This window comes from Brienomyrus brachyistius, chromosome 14, assembly GCF_023856365.1.
Source record: "Brienomyrus brachyistius isolate T26 chromosome 14, BBRACH_0.4, whole genome shotgun sequence".
NCBI lineage: Eukaryota > Metazoa > Chordata > Actinopteri > Osteoglossiformes > Mormyridae > Brienomyrus > Brienomyrus brachyistius.
Genome location: NC_064546.1, coordinates 22,083,547 through 22,101,704, shown reverse-complemented (window position 1 = coordinate 22,101,704; position 18,158 = coordinate 22,083,547). Strand labels below are relative to the sequence as shown.

The following is an 18,158-nucleotide window of genomic DNA, read 5'->3' as shown; positions in this document are numbered from 1 at the left end:
GTTAACAAAGGTGGTGGGAGCACAGATTTAAATTTAAGCGGGAAAGACAAAACACTTTGCAATATTATAAACGACGAGGCTACTCGATAAATCGTCAGATTAATTGGTAGATGACTCGATTATTGATATAATTGACAGTGACTGCCATACAATAAAGTTGTTCGTTCTTTGGGTACGAAACCAGGGCTGTACCTCCCTGCTGCAACGTAGCGTCTAGCCGGATGTTTTTTCCTGACCGAATCCCAAGAAAACGGTGCGGACTTCGTTTGCTTCAGTACCAGTTATATGGCGTAGACCCCTAATTACCACGTATTTGACGACGGCAAACTAGTCCGTATATATATGTATATATACACGGGCCGCTCAGGAAGGGGCTCGTCCGGAGGAAGGGGGGCGGAAAGTCCCGCTCGACAAATTTAGCACGATCGTCGAAGGTCGAAAAGGGACCTAAAACGCATTCAGTCGTTCGAGGAAAAGGGGCAGGTGCTCAGGCCCGCCCCCCGCAACGCGCAGCTGGGTGGGCTTACACTGCTGCACAAAGAGGAAGCCCCCACCTTTAAATAGGTCCGCTTCCACACCGCGCACAGACGGCGCCTCCGAAGGCTTCATGACAATGACCTGCATCCACATCCTCGCCGGTGTCCTCATCCTCAGCGCTTTGGCGGAATCAGGTATGACTCCGAGTCACTCTCAACGTGACACTTTCTAATTGATATAAACTGATGGGATGGCAGAAACTTGGTCTCATGGTGAAAGGTGAAGGATGGACCAGATTGGCCATGTTATTTTTTTATTAGTAATTTACTTGACTTGTTGAGCTCACGTAAAGCATCTGACGGAATACGAGTTATAAAATCGGGGATAAATATTGTTTAATGACATCAGTAACTACCTTAATCTATGGCTAAAACCCACGTGTAACCAGGACATTTGCGTTTCAACAACTAAAACAAATGTTAAATTATTTATCATTAGACCTAATATTTATTTGGCTATGTTACTAAAAATAGGCATAATAACTTGTAGTTGCATTGTTTTGTGCTAAATCCATCTTCTCAAACTCTGTTTGCGTCGGTGTAAAGACCCCCAGCTCTGAATGTGTGAGGAGGACCTCGCCTGGCTTTACTTCTGATTCTTAATGAAAGCATGCTGACACGTCCTCCTTCCGCTTCTTCTGATTTTGATGCTCTTCCCTCCCCACAGCCGTCGTGGACCGCTGGGAGTACCGCGAGCTGTACATTCAGAAGTTCAACGAGGTGAGCGGTGAAGCACATTTACCACCTTAAAATTAATAATACCCCCGTGACCCGGAAGGATAAGCGGTTTGGAAAATGGATGGATATTAATAATACCTTAATACTCCAGTCATCACCCTGCAAAGTGAATACATTCACACCACAGCCTCTCCATCAAGCTGCTTGGATATAATTGACTAATGGATGCATCCTTCTTCTCATTGTAGATGTTAAGCCGCGGACAGGTGTATTATAATAAAAAGGATGAAAAGTTCATTCTGTATGTTAATTCTGACGATGCGGGTCTATCATGTTTTTGTGGGTAACTAACTTCTCCTGGCTCATTGACCCGCCCGCCCCAGACTGGCGAGGACCTTCAGGAGCTGGAGGCTCTGCTGGAGGAGGAGCTTCCTGGGCTTTGCTGGGCTTGCAAATGGATCGTACGGAAAGCGAGGAGCCTCATAGGGGACAATAAAACGCCGGTAATGACCCCCCCTCCCCGGCCTTGAATCAACCTGTCAAGGACCATTCAGCCATCTGAAAGCCAAAGAGGTAATTTATGACATTTAACAGTGTTTTCCAAAACTGTCTCTTCAGGATCATGTGAAAAATGTGCTGAATCGAGTGTGTGACCAAATCGGGTTTTTAAAGAGCAAGTGCAAAAGTTTCCTCGGCAAAGTGATTGACACGCTGGTGGAGGAGCTGTCGACTACGGATGACGACAAACAGATCTGCATTAACCTCAAAGCCTGCAAGTGAGTCACCATAACCGTGGGACGGTGTAAAGTGCAATACCTCCTCACTTTCCTGTAAGCTAACCTATGAACTTTTGTGCTGTTTGCTGTTAAAGGTAACCTGCGGAAGCCTTCCTGAGGCGCTTTTTAAGGCAAGACACCGCTGCCATCATCTATGCAAAATGTAATGCAAAATGGAAAAAAATAAAAGCAGCATTTTAAAAGAGAAATGGTCCTGTGACATTAACTCCCAGCGCGCTGTGGAAGCATCGGCACTCCGGTGGCACTGGGTGCTGCCGCATTTACACACATCCCACTCGCTTAGCTGCAGGAATCCCGTTTTTGTTTCTCAGTCAATAAAAGCTGCAGAAAAACTGGGTTCCGACAGAAAGGATTAAAACGTCCATTTTAATATGCACCGTTAATTCTGGGCACTGCGCTTAGGAACAGATCCAAGTGTTTTGTTGGATCCAAGACATCCATAAAACTACTCACAAATGCCCAAATGGACGCCCTACGGCATGGGCCCACACAAGGGTGGACCCCAAAGGTCCGAAATATAACAAAAATATATCGCGACTTTTTTCAGGCAGAATGTTTGCTATTTAGTAGCTTTATATGCAGAGAATTCTGTTGAAGAATTAGACAGGAAGAAATCTTAGGCAATACCTACAGTTCACTGATACTGGATCATTGGTGGGTCAGAAAGGATTTGGCTGACAAAACAACTTTAGATGCAGGTATGGGCTGTAAGGATATTAACGACCTCCGTAAAGGCAGATAATAGAAACGTGTTAATTGTTCATAATCTAATATCGTCAGATCTCACACCCTTAGTGGACACACCCACACACACATATTAATATGTAATAAATATAGTCCTTAATGCCACAGGCACCAGGGAAGGCATCCATCTGACAGATCTTCAGAAGCTGCTGGAGCAGGTGTCCGGTCTTCCTGGGGGCAGGTGCAGCTTCATGGGGCAGGGGAAGTCCTGATCAGGCACAGGGAGTTTCGGGAGAGGACAGCCTCCTCCGGCACACCCAGGCTGTGCAGCAGAGCCTGCCGATCGAGCTTCTCCAGCCGGCGGGAACAGAGCCGGAGCTCCCCAACACAGGAGGACAGGCCGTCCTCTGTCCCCGTGTCACAGGGCCGCCACACTGAGCAACCTGGGGGGGACGGTGCATGCAAACTGAGCAGGCTGCACTGCCACGGAATCACAACCAAGCGTGCGACTCGTGGGATGAGAGACTGACCCCAAGTGTTTCTGTGGACACGAGGTCAATAGCGCAGCAGGACCCCAGTCACCTGGGCTAGGGGTCGATTGACAAGGGAGGACCCACCCCCACCGACTCGCAAACCAAGATGGAGCAAATGGCTCATATCAGAACCTCCAGATGTGACAGGTACAGCCCAAAATAAGCATTCAAGCAACAGCTTTTCAACCACAGCAGAAAACGAGCCGACATACATCATGCACACCAGTACCACATGGGTTTGTGTTTCCATAACGACGCTTCCCACAAAAAACAACTCTGTCTGAGCAGGACCACGGCTCCTGCCATTTCGCGTTGTAGGGGGCAGCGTGGGGTCCAGCCTACCCTGCAGGTAGAGGTAGGCCCGTGTCCCTGAGCGCCCCCAGCAGGGCACCGAGGCCAGCCTCCGTCGCACCAGGGGTCCCCAACAGGTCTAGGGACTCCAGAGATGAGCAGAGGGTCAGGCACCTGGGTGGGGGGGGGGGAACACTGAGACACTGCCCTCAGAAGCAGGAGATCACTGCTGTGCCTCTTCCGAAACACAGCATGCAGAAAACCGGCATTTTACACCGTTCTGCTGGGCGTGGATTTCAGCGACACCATTTCACACACTTGACTCACAACAGTACAGCTGTATCTCTCAGCAGTTTTGTTTTCTACCATTTTGTGCCTTGATTTGTTATGGGGGGGGTGGCGTGTGACTCAGCAGGTTACGCTGCCTTCTGTGATCAGAAGGTTGCTGATTCATACCCCAGGACCGGCAGTGTGATGTCACCGTTGGGCCCCTGAGCAAAGCCCTTAACCCCAAGCCGCTCCGGGGACTGTCAGACTCTCCCTTCTCAACGGTGTTTTGCAGCGGACTTGGGCACGGTACACAAAGTGTCATCGCTAACTGTACCCGAGCACAGAACGCAGACATGACATCAGTGATGCGACTGGCACACGCTTGCACACATGTACACTATACATGAACCGGAACAGAAAGGAACAGATCGGGTGGGCTATACAGATTAGGTAGCGACCTGATATTTCTCTTGCTATCCACTCCGTATATATATATATCCTGGGTCTGCTGGTAGAAAGCAACAGGGCAGGATTCTTCCAGACCCAAAATTTCTAAGACTGCAGTAGAAAAAAACAAGGTGAAACAGAAGACACTGGGAATGACCAAAAACAAGCCAGGCAGAGGGCGGGAGCGACGATCTAAGGGCAGAGATGACCGTCAACTTATCTCACAGTTTCTCACTGTTTTCCATTAGTGGGAAACATTAAGTGCAGGAGTGAAGTGCACTGCTAGGACAGTTGGTATGAGGCTCCTAGAAGCAGGACTGAAGTCCCATAAAGCAAGGAAGTAGCCCTTCATTAATGAGAAACAGTGACTATTATTCACAGACGCACACCCATAAATAGTGAGTGAAACAGGAAATTGTGCTGCGGTTTCTTAAGTTTTTCCAGAGTTGTAAGGTGTGAAAAGATGGGGTATGGTTTTACACGTCCCTCACCGCAACTTCAGCAGAATCCTCTGCATATAAAGCTACTAACTAGCAAAACTAGGAAATGGCTGATAATCCAACTAGCAGTTCAATTAGCATGATTAACAGTTAAAGCAGTGCTGGGGGCCCGGGTTATGTGACACAGGTGTGTAGCCACGTGCTCGGTGCTGGGAGGTCAGCTGGGCCTGTGCACACAGCTGAGAGGTGGATGTGAGTCAGGCAGTGAAGAGGCAGGCTCTTCCAAGTACACCTTGCTGCAGCCTGCGCGATGAGGCAGGCGAGAGGCAGGCTGGGCGAGATGTCACTCAGTTACCATATATGGGTACAATGACATTAATGTTGGGGGTGGCATGGTGGTGCAGTGGTTAGCACTGTTGCCTCACACCTCTGGGACCCGGGTTTGAATCTCCGCCTGGGTCACATGTGTGTGGAGTTTGCATGTTCTCCCCATGTCGTCGTGGGGTTTCCTCCGGGTGCTCCGGTTTCCCCCCACAGTCCAAAAACATGCTGAGCCTAATTGGACTTGCTAAATTGCCCGTAGGAATGCATGTGAGAGTGCATGGTGTGTGAGTGTGCCCTGCGATGGGCTGGCCCCCCATCCTGGGTTGTTCCCAGCCTGGTGCCCATTGCTTCCGGGATACGCTCCGGACCTCCCGCGACCCAGTAGGATAAGCGGTTTGGAAAATGAATGGATGGATGGATGGACATTAATGTTACCGCAAGTGGATCAGGGGATAAGGGTTATGGTTAGGATTAGGCTTAGAGTTTTGGTTAATTTAAGTAGTTACATTAATGTGTATATTTTCCTAATCTCGTATCGGTGAATTGCAAAACCTAATGTTAATGTGTTTTTATACCAATGTGTTCTGTTCAAAAACCCATAAAGGCACAATGTTTATAGACATTATGTTACTTAGACTAGTAAACAGTAAGACCGTTCGGCTCTTAATTACCGTGACACGATTGTCTAAGCAACAAATGTACACCATGTCATCTGGCATCTTTACGTCTTGTATCCTAATATGGTAATTGGGTGACATCTCACTCCGCCCACATCTTGCTCCGCCCCTTCCCGCAGAAGCTTTCAGCTACAGCGAGGACCCTCTCTGCTCTTCAGCACCAGCTCAGGCCTGGTGGAGCCCAGTGCATTGTAGGAAAGGCACACTGAGTGAAGGTAACTTGCAACTGGATGGGGGACACCGCTGTTACGGGTGCTGGTGAGAGAAGAGTGAGCGTTCAGCACCTCAAGGTCCATGTAAGAAGCAGATTCATGGGCCATAACCAGCCACCAACCAGGAACTGAACCAGAAAGCCAAGACAGGCATTGATAAGGGAAGGCTTTCCGGCACCTGGCCAGCTGCTAGCTTAACCGTCTTGCAGAGCAGTGCCCTCTTTCAGGCCAGGTGCTAGCGGCTGACGAAGGGCACACCTCTTACGCTGCCGAATCGAGTCATTCTGTCATGCCCAAGTGAGGAAGGAGGTGAGGATGAATGTAGGGGGGAACTAAAAGGGATTTCTCGGGGAAAACTAAAGGGAAGCAGGGCAAACCCAAAGGACCACAAGGGATCTGCTTTGGATCTCTTCGCCACTCAAGCTCCACAACATTTTATTTATTTGACCTGCAGTAATATCTGCATTGCTTAAGGAAATATGCACAGTTAACCCAATAAGTGAAGCCCTTGGTGAAGGTGTTCTTCATGGATCTTCTTTCAAGAGGAGAGCGTTTTTCAAGAGGAATTTTAAGACTGTTGAACCAGGAGAATACTTCCTAGATTCCAGTCATAGCAGAAGCTTTCAGTGTGTTCCAGTTCTGTAGTCATTACAGCGGGTTTTTTGTAACAGAGAAATTGCAGTGAAAGCATTTTTAAGTGCATTTCCGAGTCCTTTCATGATGGAAATCATTACAATGAAAATTCCCTTTTTTCTGAGAATGATTTTAGTATCGCACTCATTCTTTATCTGGATGATTTTGAAATATACAATCCACTTGAGACCGCCAGAAATAAACATAAAATACAAAAGAACTGTTTACCTTATTTTGATAAATGTGCCTTCAGAGTCGAGCTTTTCAGTGACTCACATTTATCTTGCAGCCCTCGATAAGTCTGTTGATGTGAAGAAATTTGGATACGAAAAGTTTCTTGAAGCACTTCTCAAAAACCTGGCAGGTTTGGAACAGGAAGGAGTTGAATTCTGCCAGTTTGGGGGAAAATATCAAAGACACTGTCTACTGCAATGCTGCTCTGGGTCTTGGCGCCCCCTCATGGACTGGTGGAGAGTTTTTCAGGGTCTTATGTTTTCTGATTTTATTTTGGTTAGCTTTCTGAATTTAAGCCAATGGAAGGACGGCCCGTGGCATTCATTCCTCGGACAAAGGCGATTCATACACTGGACATCCGAGCTTTACCAGCGAGCCCTTCTTTGCTGTATTGTCAGTCTAGTCACCCACAGGGATTATGTGGCACCAAACATTTAAAATCTACATTTTAATGTGATGGGTGTGCCTGCTTTCTTGCCACTAACTCGTCGAAACGATGAAGGCACGCTGACACAGCCACTCGGAGCGTGTTTTCTCAGTCCAGTCTGTTTCGATTCTTTTTTTTTTCATGGCCGTCAGTAGAGAAACTGTGGTCTCGCAGTTTTAACTGCCATCTCACTCAGCTGGGGATATTCCTCATGCCATGACAGCCAGAACTGGGACAGGGAGAGCCGGCCGAATCTCGACTGTAACCCAGCATCGCGCGAGAGCTCCAGAGTTCATCCTGGCTCATCCTGGAAGTCGGCATCATTTGATGGACGCTTCCGAAAGAAAAAATCCAGACTCGGTTGCTTTGGACATGCCCTGATTTATAGACAGCTCTCGTAAAGCGTGTGTGTTTGTGAAAAGTTTGGAGTGAATGAGACCAAGGGCGGAACATTGTAAAATGCTGAAAGAAGGGGCGGGCCGTGAAGTCGGGGGGGGGGGGGGGCAGCACGCAGTGACAGCAGCGCTGAGATCAGACCTGATCTGACTGAATTTTGATTGGTGCAGAAGCGAGGCTCCATGGACTGGCAGGAACCCTCTCACAGACCGGCGCCGGTCTGCAGCCCATAGTTTGAGAAAGGATTCCCTATGTATTGTCCAATTTTACAGATATTTGAAAGTCTGTTAGATCTGTAGGAGACAATATATATGAAATAAACATTATGTCACCTTAGAACCACAGTCAGATCAATGATGTAATGAGATTGTATATATTTCAAATATGTAATTTTAATTGATTAAATTACGTTCTTCCCTAAAATGTTGCTTCTATGTGGATGCGTGATTTTAAAGTTGGTTCTTCAGTACCTAAAGATAGTTGTTGGCAATGGGCGGCTGCTGGTAATGACCACAGTGAAGCACACAATGGTTTGGGGAGCCCTGAACAAGGCAGGGGTGTTACTTCCTTTGTCATTTGATGTACTGTAGCTCTCGTGAGATGGCGCCACATAGTGTAGCCTATTAGCATTTCCCAGCATGCTTGGGGGCCTTGTCTACAGCGCCTGTGTATGCCTTGTTGCAAATGGCTGTTCTGTGGAACGGATTTTCGTGTGTTTGCAAATAGCCTTTGCCTGATCCTCGCGTTTCTTTGTAAGGTGCAGTTACTCCCTGTGTGTACGACCTAATGTGCTGTAAGACCCCCGTGTTTCAGCGACATGCTTGTCACGGTGTGCTTGCTGCTTGTGCTTCTTCATTTTAAGACTCGCGCTTCAAAAGCAGCTTCAGTGACGCTGTCTCATCTCGTCTTTTCTCCTCCACAGTGATACCTCCATCCATCCATCTATCCATCCATCCATCTTCCAAACCGCTTATCCTACTGGGTCGCGGGGGGGTCCGGAGCCTGTCTTGGAAGCAATGGGCACGAGGGCACACTCACACGCAATTTAGCAACTCCAATTAGCCTCAGCATGTCTTTGGACTGTGGGGGGAAACCGGAGTACCTGGAGGAAACCCCACGACGACATGGGGAGAACATGCAAACTCCACACGCATGTGACCCAGGCGGAGACTCAAACCCGGGTCCCAGAGACGTAAGGCAACAGTGCTAACCACTGCACCACCATGCCGCCCCCCAGTGATACCTATGGTATTTTATGCAGTTTAACTATCGGGAAAAAAAATCTTTTAATGTAGGATGTTAGTCAATATTTAGATCACGCCGTTTGGCTGCTTATTAAAATAACATGCACTGGTGAATTATTTGGAAGCATTACTGTTAGGTTGAAGAAACAGTTGTTAATCATTTCTGTATGATCAGCAATGAGTGTAAATACATATATACGTTATTTCTTATCTTCTAGCCACATACTCTTAGCCATTGTATCCTAAGTATGTGGTTAACAGCTGCCTACTTAGATAAGAATCTCACTTCCCTCTCTTGCGCCTCCCATTGACTATAAATAAAGAAGCCAAGGGGAACCACCCTTTGTAGCACACTCTGCTGAGAGTGTGGGTACCCTTGTGCAAGTAAAACTGTAAAGTGTGTGTCTCGTAAATGTGGAGTTGGGGTGGAAACGCCGGGCGCTTTCCCCAACAATCACATAAGGTAAGTCTGAATGGTAAAACTAAAAATGACTGCTGTGTTCCAGAAACTAGAGCATTCTCATCAGTGTGTGGTAAAGAAATTCAGCTCTGCCCATCACTGCTTGTAAGACATCCTCCTAAGGCCAGTAATCATCCTGGTAGCCCTGCGTTGGACAGTTTGTAAAGCAGCAATGTCCTTCATGCGGTACGGTGACCAAACCTGGACACGGTATTCAAGGTGAGGTCTGATAGGGGCATTATATCATCTTAGCATGACCTCCCTTGATTTAAACTCAACACACCTGGAGACGCAGTCCAGCATCCTGCCTCCCCACATTGGTGAGAGTAGGCCAGGGAAGTGCCAAATGACGTGATGGATTTCTGTGTGGGTGTGTGATTTTAAAGTTAGTTCTTCAGTACCTAAAGATAGTTGTTGGCAATGGGCGGCCGCTGGTAATGACCATAGTGAAGCACACAATGGTTTGGGGAGCCCTGAAGAAGGCAGTGGTGTTACTTCCTTTGTCATTTGACGATGCAGAGGTGTGACATAAAGAAACAGAAAGAATTGTCAATTGTCAGATCATCCTTGCAATCAGCTTCCTTATTTACAGTTGATCCCATAAAATATCTGTACTTTATATTTCTGCTCCCTACATTATCTAGCATTTCTCTACATTAATTTTAACTGCCATTTATCAGCTCAGTCTGTAATTAGACTGAGGTCCTGCTACACAGTCCTACTACATTTCAGTAACAGAATGGTTTATCTAAGGTTTAAAATGCAACACCTTCTCACTATGCCTGTTTCAGTTAGCCCCGCCCCATTCCCCAGTCTGCAGTTAGGTGTACTTACTGGGTGGGCTTACACCCCAGCAAAAAGAGGAAGCCCCCATCTTTAAATAAGTCCGCTTCCACACCGCGCACAGACGGCGCCTCCGAAGGCTTCATGACAATGACCTGCATCCACATCCTCGCCGGTGTCCTCATCCTCAGCGCTTTGGCGGAATCAGGTATGACTCCGAGTCACTCTCAACGTGACACTTTCTAATTGATATAAACTGATGGGATGGCAGAAACTTTTATCTCATTCTTGAAAGGTGAAGGATGGACCAGATTGGCCATGTTATTTTTTTATTAGTAATTTACTTGACTTGTTGAGTTCACGTAAAGCATTTGACGGAATACGAGTTACAAAATCGGGGATGAATATTGTTTAATGACATCAGTAACTACCTTAATCTATGGCTAAAACCCACGTGTAACCAGGACATTTGCGTTTCTACACTAAAACAAATGTTAAATAATTTATGATTAGGCCTAATATTTATTTGGCTATGTTACTAAAAATAGGCGTAATAACTTGTAGTTGCATCGTTTTGTGCTAAATCCATCTTCTCAAACTCTGTTTGTGTCGGTGTAAAGACCCCCAGCTCTGAATGTGTGAGGAGGACCTCGCTGGGCTTTACTTCTGATTCTTAGTGAAAGCATGCTGACACGTCCTCCTTCCGCTTCTTCTGGTTTTGATGCTCTTCCCTCCCCACAGCCATCGTGGACCGCTGGGAGTACCGCGAGCTGTACATTCAGAAGTTCAACGAGGTGAGCGGTGAAGCACATTTACCACCTTAAAATTAATAATACCCCCGTGACCCGGAAGGATAAGCGGTTTGGAAAATGGATGGATATTAATAATACCTTAATACTCCAGTCATCACCCTGCAAAGCGAATACATTCACACCACAGCCTCTCCATCACACTGCTTGGATATAATTGACTAATGGATGCATCCTTCTTCTCATTGTAGATGTTAAGCCGCGGACAGGTGTATTATAATAAAAAGGATGAAAAGTTCATTCTGTATGTTAATTCTGACGATGCGGGTCTATCATGTTTTTGTGGGTAACTAACTTCTCCTGGCTCATCCACCCACCCGCCCCAGACTGCCGAGGACCTTCAGGAGCTGGAGGAGGAGCTTCCTGGGGTTTGCTGGGCTTGTAAATGGATCGTACGGAAAGTGAGGAGACTCATAGGGGACAATAAAACACCGGTAATGATCCCTCCCCCCCCCCCCCGTTAACGTTTTTGAACCGATGAAGGACCCCAGAGGCAAAGCGGACAGACAGCTTCCTAGTCGACTCACTCATGTGTTAAACAGATGCTCTGGATATTTACTTAGGACATTTTGAAAATGATCGGTACATACAGCCATCTGAAAGCCAAAAAGTCAAATATATTTATGACATCTAACAGTGTTTTCCAAAACTGTCTCTTCAGGAGAATGTAAAGGATGTGCTGAGTCAGGTGTGTGACAAAATCGGCTTCTTAAGGAGCATGTGCAAAAGATTCATTAGTAAAGTGAGTGATATGCTGGTGGAGGAGCTGTCGACGACGGACAACCCCCGTCAGGCTTGCATGAACCTCAAAGCCTGCAAGTGAGTCACCATAACCGTGGGACGGTTTAAAGTGCAATACCTCCTCACTTTCCTGTAAGCTAACCTATGAACTTCTGTGCTGTTTGCTGTTAAAGGTAACCTGCGGAAGCCTTCCTGAGGCGCTTTTTAAGGCAAGACACCGCTGCCATCATCTATGCAAAATGTAATGCAAAATCAAAAAAAAAATAAAAGCAGCATTTTAAAAGAGAAATGGTCCTGTGACATTAACTCCCAGCGCGCTGTGGAAGCATCGGCACTCCGGTGGCACTGGGTGCTGCCACATTTACACACATCCCACTCGCTTAGCTGCAGGAATCCCGTTTTTGTTTCTCAGTCAATAAAAGCTGCAGAAAAACTGGGTTCCGACAGAAAGGATTAAAACGTCCATTTTAATATGCACCGTTAATTCTGGTCACCGCGCTTAGGGACACTGAACATCCATAAAACCATTTAGAACTGTCACTGACACGTGATTAAACTCAAATACTCGATTATCAAAACACTTCCATTCAAATTTTCCTTGCCGAAAACCCGGCAATATGGCAGAAGGAAGACACAGCAGAAGCGGGGTAACACCTAAAGCAGAAAAACAATGATAAATAACAGACACTAGGCAAACGGAAAAGCAAATAACAAGAGAGACGAGGCCAGTCTCTAGCCAGCCTGAGAGAGATGACCGGGGGGTTTACAGTCCACGAGCCACACAGTCAACCCATCGAGCCAAGTGGTAGTCCAGGTAACAAGGGAGATACACTAAAAGAGGGACACACGCTGGGGGAAAACAGGATGAGCAGCGACCCTGCTTCCCAAACGGAGAAGATAGATAAGAGGCAGGGTCAGGCGGGCACCGACGCTGGAAATTATTATTATTTATAATTATTTTCATATTATCGCTATCTATGAAGCGTCCGCACTGCCTTATTTGACATTTTTGTGATATTTAGGAACTGAAAATTTACTATATAGCCAATTTGAACTCATCCGCTAAGAGTCTGTCAAATAAGTCTGTGAGTTGTGGTGACAGACATAAAGCAGTGCCAACAAATCTCCTCTTCGCACGTCCTCCGGCGCACCCAGGCTGTGCAGCAGAGCCTGCCGATCGAGCTTCTCCAGCCGGCGGGAACAGAGCCGGAGCTCCTCAACACAGGAGGACAGGCCGTCCTCTGTCCCCGTGTCACAGGGCCGCCACACTGAGCAACCTGGGGGGGACGGTGCATGCAAACTGAGCAGGCTGCACTGCCACGGAATCACAACCAAGCGTGCGACTCGTGGGGTACGAGACTGACCCCAAGTGTTTCTGTGGACACGAGGTCAATAGCACAGCAGGACCCCGGTCACCTGGGCTAGGGGTCGATTGACAAGGGAGGACACACCCCCACCGACTCGCAAACCAAGATGGAGCAAATGGCTCATATCAGAACCTCCAGATGATGACAGGTACAGCCCAAAATAAGCATTCAAGCAACAGCTTTTCAACCACAGCAGAAAACGAGCCGACACACATCATGCACACCAGTACCACATGGGTTTGTGTTTCCATAACGACGCTTCCCACAAAAACAACTCTGTCTGAGCAGGACCACGGCTCCTGCCATTTCGCGTTGTAGGGGGCGGCGTGGGGTCCAGCCTACCCTGCAGGTAGAGGTAGGCCCGTGTCCCTGAGCGCCCCCAGCAGGGCACCGAGGCCAGCCTCCGTCGCACCAGGGGTCCCCAACAGGTCTAGGGATTCCAGAGATGAGCAGAGGGGCAGGCACCTGGGTGGGGGGGGGGGGGGGGAACACTGAGACACTGCCCTCAGAAGCAGGAGATCACTGCTGTGCCTCTTCCGAAACACAGCATGCAGAAAACCGGCATTTTACACCGTTCTGCTGGGCGTGGATTTCAGCGACACCATTTCACACACTTGACTCACAACAGTACGGCTGTATCTCTCAGCGGTTTTGTTTTCTACCATTTTGTGCCTTAATTTGTTATGGGGGGGGTGGCGTGTGACTCAGCAGGTTACGCTGCCTTCTGTGATCAGAAGGTTGCTCATTCAAACCCCAGAACCGGCAGTGTGATGTCACCGTTGGGGCCCTGAGCAAAGCCCTTAACCCCGAGCCGCTCCAGGGACTGTCAGACTCTCCCTTCTCAACTGTATGCTGCTTTGTGCAAAAACATCTGCTGAATAAATGCGATGCATTTTGAAGGGAAAGAGAAGGACCAGAAACTCACCTGGCCAAGCACAGAACGTCAGCGTCACTCAGGCCGTTGGCAGACAAGCTCAGATGTCGCACAGTGCAGTCCCCCTGGCAGAGGGGCGGAGAGTGAGGGCGACGTTAAACGGGAGCACGGGGTCAGGCAGAGGGACGGAGAGTGAGGGCGACGTTAAACGGGAGCACGGGGTCAGGCAGAGGGGCGGAGAGTGAGGGCGACGTTAAACGGGAGCACGGGGTCAGGCAGAGTGGCGGAGAGTGAGGGCGACGTTAAACGGGAGCACGGGGTCAGGCAGAGGGCCGGAGAGTGAGGGCGACGTTAAACGGGAGCACGGGGTCAGGCAGAGGGCAGGAGAGTGAGGGCGACGTTAAACGGGAGCACGGGGTCAGGCAGAGGGGCGGAGAGTGAGGGCGACGTTAAACGGGAGCACGGGGTCAGGCAGAGGGCCGGAGAGTGAGGGCGACGTTAAACGGGAGCACGGGGTCAGGCAGAGGGCCGGAGAGTGAGGGCGACGTTAAACGGGAGCACGGGGTCAGGCAGAGGGCCGGAGAGTGAGGGCGACGTTAAACGGGAGCACGGGGTCAGGCAGAGGGGCGGAGAGTGAGGGCGACGTTAAGCGGGAGCACGGGGTCAGGCAGAGCGGGTAGCAAGAAATATGTAATGAACATGACAAGAGGTGCAGTGTTTGCTGGAAATATGGCCTGATGAGAGTATCGAGAAACAGCCTGGTGCAGCATTCAACATGTATTTCATAAAATAAGTGAAAATCACTGCGTTACATAGTCAATAAATGTACGAGGGACGTGTGTCATCGCAGCCAAAAGGACTCCAAGTAAAGCCCGTAATAAGGACATTAATCATGAGCTTCATGGGGCTGTTTGACAGCTCCGTTCTTCCTACGTAAAAAAAAAACAAATGGCATGCTGATGACAAAAGCGTGCTCAGGCCCGAAACATTAAATGCAATATGAGTTTAGGCCAGCGAGGGAGCGGGGAGGGGGGGCAATCATGCTCAGACACGGTACAAGGCAACTGGGCCAAGTGCGCGGACAGTCAAAAGCTGTGTCCACACAGCAAGTGGCGAACCGCTCGGCACAGGCGAAAAATTTGCGGCGAACCCCCCCAGTGCTTGTGAAAGGTGCTAAACGGGTGAATAGTGCCATGAAAGGGAACTGGCCATAAAAATGTGCAATTATAAAGTGTTTTTTGACTTGAAGCAAAATGAGACACGTTATTGGTTCACACAAAAAAAGGCCCTGGATGTCTTGCTGTTTGGTCGAAAAATGCATTTATAAGTGTGTTTACTTTAGTTTCATTAGCTAAATATGCTTATGAAAATCTAACTGCTAACCCTCCCTCTGCACTTATTCATTTCCAAGCATAATTTTTCTGAATTAAGTCGCAATATGACTTGAAGATGACTATAAAAAACTCAGGATACTGGGACACTGCAATGATCAGTTTCTCCTCCATGTTGTTAAGCAGTTTGGTTTCCAAGTCGCCAAACCTACCCGACACAAACTTAAAGTTATATCTGATTGGATGCCGCTTTGCTCGAGGTCAGCGAACAAGGTGAAAAGCCAATCAATTTGAACTTTGAGTGGCGCAGTGAAACTGCAAAAACCAGGTGGTGCTTGGCAGCTTCGCTTTGACATACAAGGGTACAAAAATTTCATTGCTTGTTGTGTCGACGCAGTCTAAGGGGCTGAGGGGCCTGGTGCACATGGGTGCAATTTCCTGTGCGATATTCTTCAGAGTTCACACATGAAGTGTAAAAAAGTGGGGTATGGTTTTACACATCCATTGCCATGACGTCAAACAAATCCTCCGCATATGAAGCTACTAATTAGCAAAACCAGGAAATGGCTGATAATCTGACTAAAGGTTAAATTTGCGTGATTAACAGTTAAAGCAGTGCCGATCAGCTGGGCCTGTGCGCACAACCGAGAGGTGGATGTCAGTCAGGCAGTGAAGAGGCAGGCTCTTCAGCACCAACTCAAGCCCGGTGGATTGTGGGAAAGGCACACAGAACGAAGGTGGCTGGTACCTGGATGGGGGACATTGCTGTTACAGGTGCTGGAGAGAGAAGGCTAAGCGTTCAGGGCCTCCAGGTCGGTATAAGGAGCAGATTCACAAGCCATAACCAGCCACTAACCGGGAACTGAAGCAGAGAGCCAAGCCAGGCATTGATAAGGGAAGGCTGTCTGGCATCTATCCAGCTGCTAGCTTAACCCAGTTAGTTAAGCTGGCCCATAAACCCTTTCTGGAGAATGATATGGGCACCAGGAGGAAACAGACCTATCTAAAGAGGCCTAAAGATGGGGGCTTCCTCTTTGGGCAGGACTGTAAGTCCCACCAGCTGCACATCGGGGGGACAACGCAGCAACTGGCCCTTTCTTTTAATTTCACACCCCCTTGTGGAATTGGAGTGCTGACGTTTCAGGGACTCCCCATGCCTGCGTTCCCACCTGCCTCTCCCTCCTACATATGCTGCCATAGCCATATCTGCTGGAGCTTACATACTGCACTCACCTAACTGACTGCACTGCCTCTCCCCTACTAAGGCTATGCATTTTTTTATTTCCCCTACCCCTCCTGGGATGTGCTGCCTACCCGTTACCTGCGACATCTCTGCTACCTGAGACGACCTATGAGTCTGGTTCCTTCCAAGGAATCTTTCCTTGACACTGTCAGGAATAATGCAAAGCGCTTTGAGACAATGTAATATTGTGAAAATGCACTATATAAATAAGATTAAGATGAACTGAATCAGCTTTTTGGATATATGCATCAGCTAGGAAACCCAACACAGGGATCCCCTGCTTTAGGAATGTTCGCTTTGCGCCACTCCGCCTTTACAAAAGACCTACATTAGCATCTGTTTTTGTTGACGGAATGAAAGATCATTGCGACGGGCTGGCCCCCCATCCTGGGATGTTCCCTGCCTCGTGCCCATTGATTCCGGGATAGGCTCCAGACCCCCCGCGACCGAGTAGGATACACGGTTTGGAAAATGGATGGATGGATGAAAGGTCATAGTAGAGCTGAAAAATGTCATCGTGGCACATGACTCACGTGCTTGTGGTGATTCTGGTGTGAATAAAACTATAACACATACATTAACCAGTAGCATAGTTCTTTATCATCATTATCCAGTGTTTTGTACAGTACATAGCTGTATTTCCGGTGCCTTTTATCGTTGTTTAAGCTATAGCCTAAAGTGTGCAGTAGGCTATAGCATCTAGGTTTATGCAAGTACACTGTGATGTTCTCACAGCAGCAAAGCCACCCAACAAAGCCTTTCTCGGAACGCATTCCCGTCCTTCAGCGGCGCATGACTGTAGTGGTTCCGGTAAGTGATACTTTTTGGGGTCTGGAAACACTCAGGAATGTTTCCGTTAATGCAAATTGCGTCATCACTTTACACCATTTCAGCTTACAAAAGGTTTCTCAGGAGCGCTCTACTTTCGGATAGCATTAACCAAAACGGTAACAACATCTAACCAATTTCAGTAATCAGTTTCGGAACCCAGTTTGAGAAATCAGAATCCGTACGACTCCGATTACCTACCGCCCCCCTGACGGATCCAAGCTGTTGACACAGCGTCGGTCTATCCGGACAGACGAAGCCTCCCCTCCCGCTGCTCCGCCCAAACTCTCCGCCTCTTTTTAGGCTGTTTCGCCCAAATAATCTCCAGCCAGTCATCAACCTGCTGACCTGCCAATATGATGTTTTCATGGGGCCCAAAATCCCCTGTGCACACCCACGAGCAGTTTGGTAACTACAATTAATCTCTGGCCTGGGGGGAAGCAGAGAACCCGCGGGAAAACTTACGGCGACACGGGGAGAAGATACAAATTCCATACATGGAGCGCTGGGAAAGACTTGAGCCCAGGTCGCCGAGGTGTGAGGCAACAATGCGAAGCACTGCACCCCCGTGCCCCCCAAGGGGAAAAGCGCAGCTGCGCGAATGTTTCATTCACGCTCCCGCATAAACTGAGAGGACGGTGTCACTGCTCAGTCTCGTGCTCCCAGCAATAAAAAGTTGCGGCTGGGTGACGCGTTACTCCTTCTAGCGTTTCTACAAACATACGGAACATACATTTACAGTCATTGACTGGGCTACACAATTTATTGTGTGCAGTATTTCCATTTACACTAGGTTGTTCACCATCAAAAAAGCTGAACAAGAAGTACTTCGTGCGATTACATTAGAAAAAAACAACAATCGAAACTATACTACATTACCAACACTCCATCCGGTGCAC

General features: G+C 48.1%; 2 protein-coding genes and 1 long non-coding RNA gene across 9 annotated transcripts; 2 read left to right on the top strand and 1 right to left on the bottom strand.

The window, feature by feature from the left end:
* The first annotated feature begins 50 nt into the window (after positions 1-50).
* Positions 51-11,905, top strand: LOC125708106 (antimicrobial peptide NK-lysin-like). Of its 3 annotated transcripts, XM_048975630.1 has the most exons (6): positions 51-671; positions 1,204-1,256; positions 1,598-1,651; positions 11,244-11,309; positions 11,537-11,694; positions 11,790-11,905. In XM_048975630.1, the coding sequence occupies exons 1-6, from the start codon at positions 608-610 to the stop codon at positions 11,791-11,793; spliced, it is 399 nt and encodes a 132-aa protein (XP_048831587.1). In that variant the 5' UTR covers positions 51-607; the 3' UTR covers positions 11,794-11,905. The 3 variants fall into 3 exon arrangements, with proteins under 3 accessions (XP_048831587.1, XP_048831586.1, XP_048831585.1); XM_048975629.1 differs by lacking the exons at positions 11,244-11,309; positions 11,537-11,694 and adding an exon at positions 1,833-1,990 and having other exon boundaries at positions 259-671; positions 1,598-1,717; XM_048975628.1 differs by lacking the exons at positions 11,244-11,309; positions 11,537-11,694; positions 11,790-11,905 and adding exons at positions 1,833-1,990; positions 2,086-2,199 and having other exon boundaries at positions 260-671; positions 1,598-1,717.
* LOC125708105 (tonsoku-like protein) lies at positions 2,008-18,146 on the bottom strand. 5 transcript variants are annotated; one of them, XM_048975623.1, is made up of 5 exons: positions 17,461-18,146; positions 13,909-13,982; positions 13,326-13,448; positions 3,571-3,693; positions 2,008-3,138 (listed from the first exon to the last, which is right to left on the bottom strand). In XM_048975623.1, the coding sequence occupies exons 1-5, from the start codon at positions 17,752-17,754 to the stop codon at positions 3,114-3,116; spliced, it is 639 nt and encodes a 212-aa protein (XP_048831580.1). In that variant the 5' UTR covers positions 17,755-18,146; the 3' UTR covers positions 2,008-3,113. The 5 variants fall into 5 exon arrangements, with proteins under 5 accessions (XP_048831580.1, XP_048831584.1, XP_048831581.1 ...); XM_048975627.1 differs by having other exon boundaries at positions 17,725-18,146; XM_048975624.1 differs by lacking the exon at positions 3,571-3,693.
* Positions 9,011-11,236, top strand: LOC125708109 (uncharacterized). The gene is made up of 4 exons (XR_007382417.1): positions 9,011-9,286; positions 10,075-10,274; positions 10,808-10,860; positions 11,202-11,236. It is a non-coding gene; the product is annotated as an uncharacterized LOC125708109 (long non-coding RNA).
* Positions 18,147-18,158: the final 12 nt, after the last annotated feature.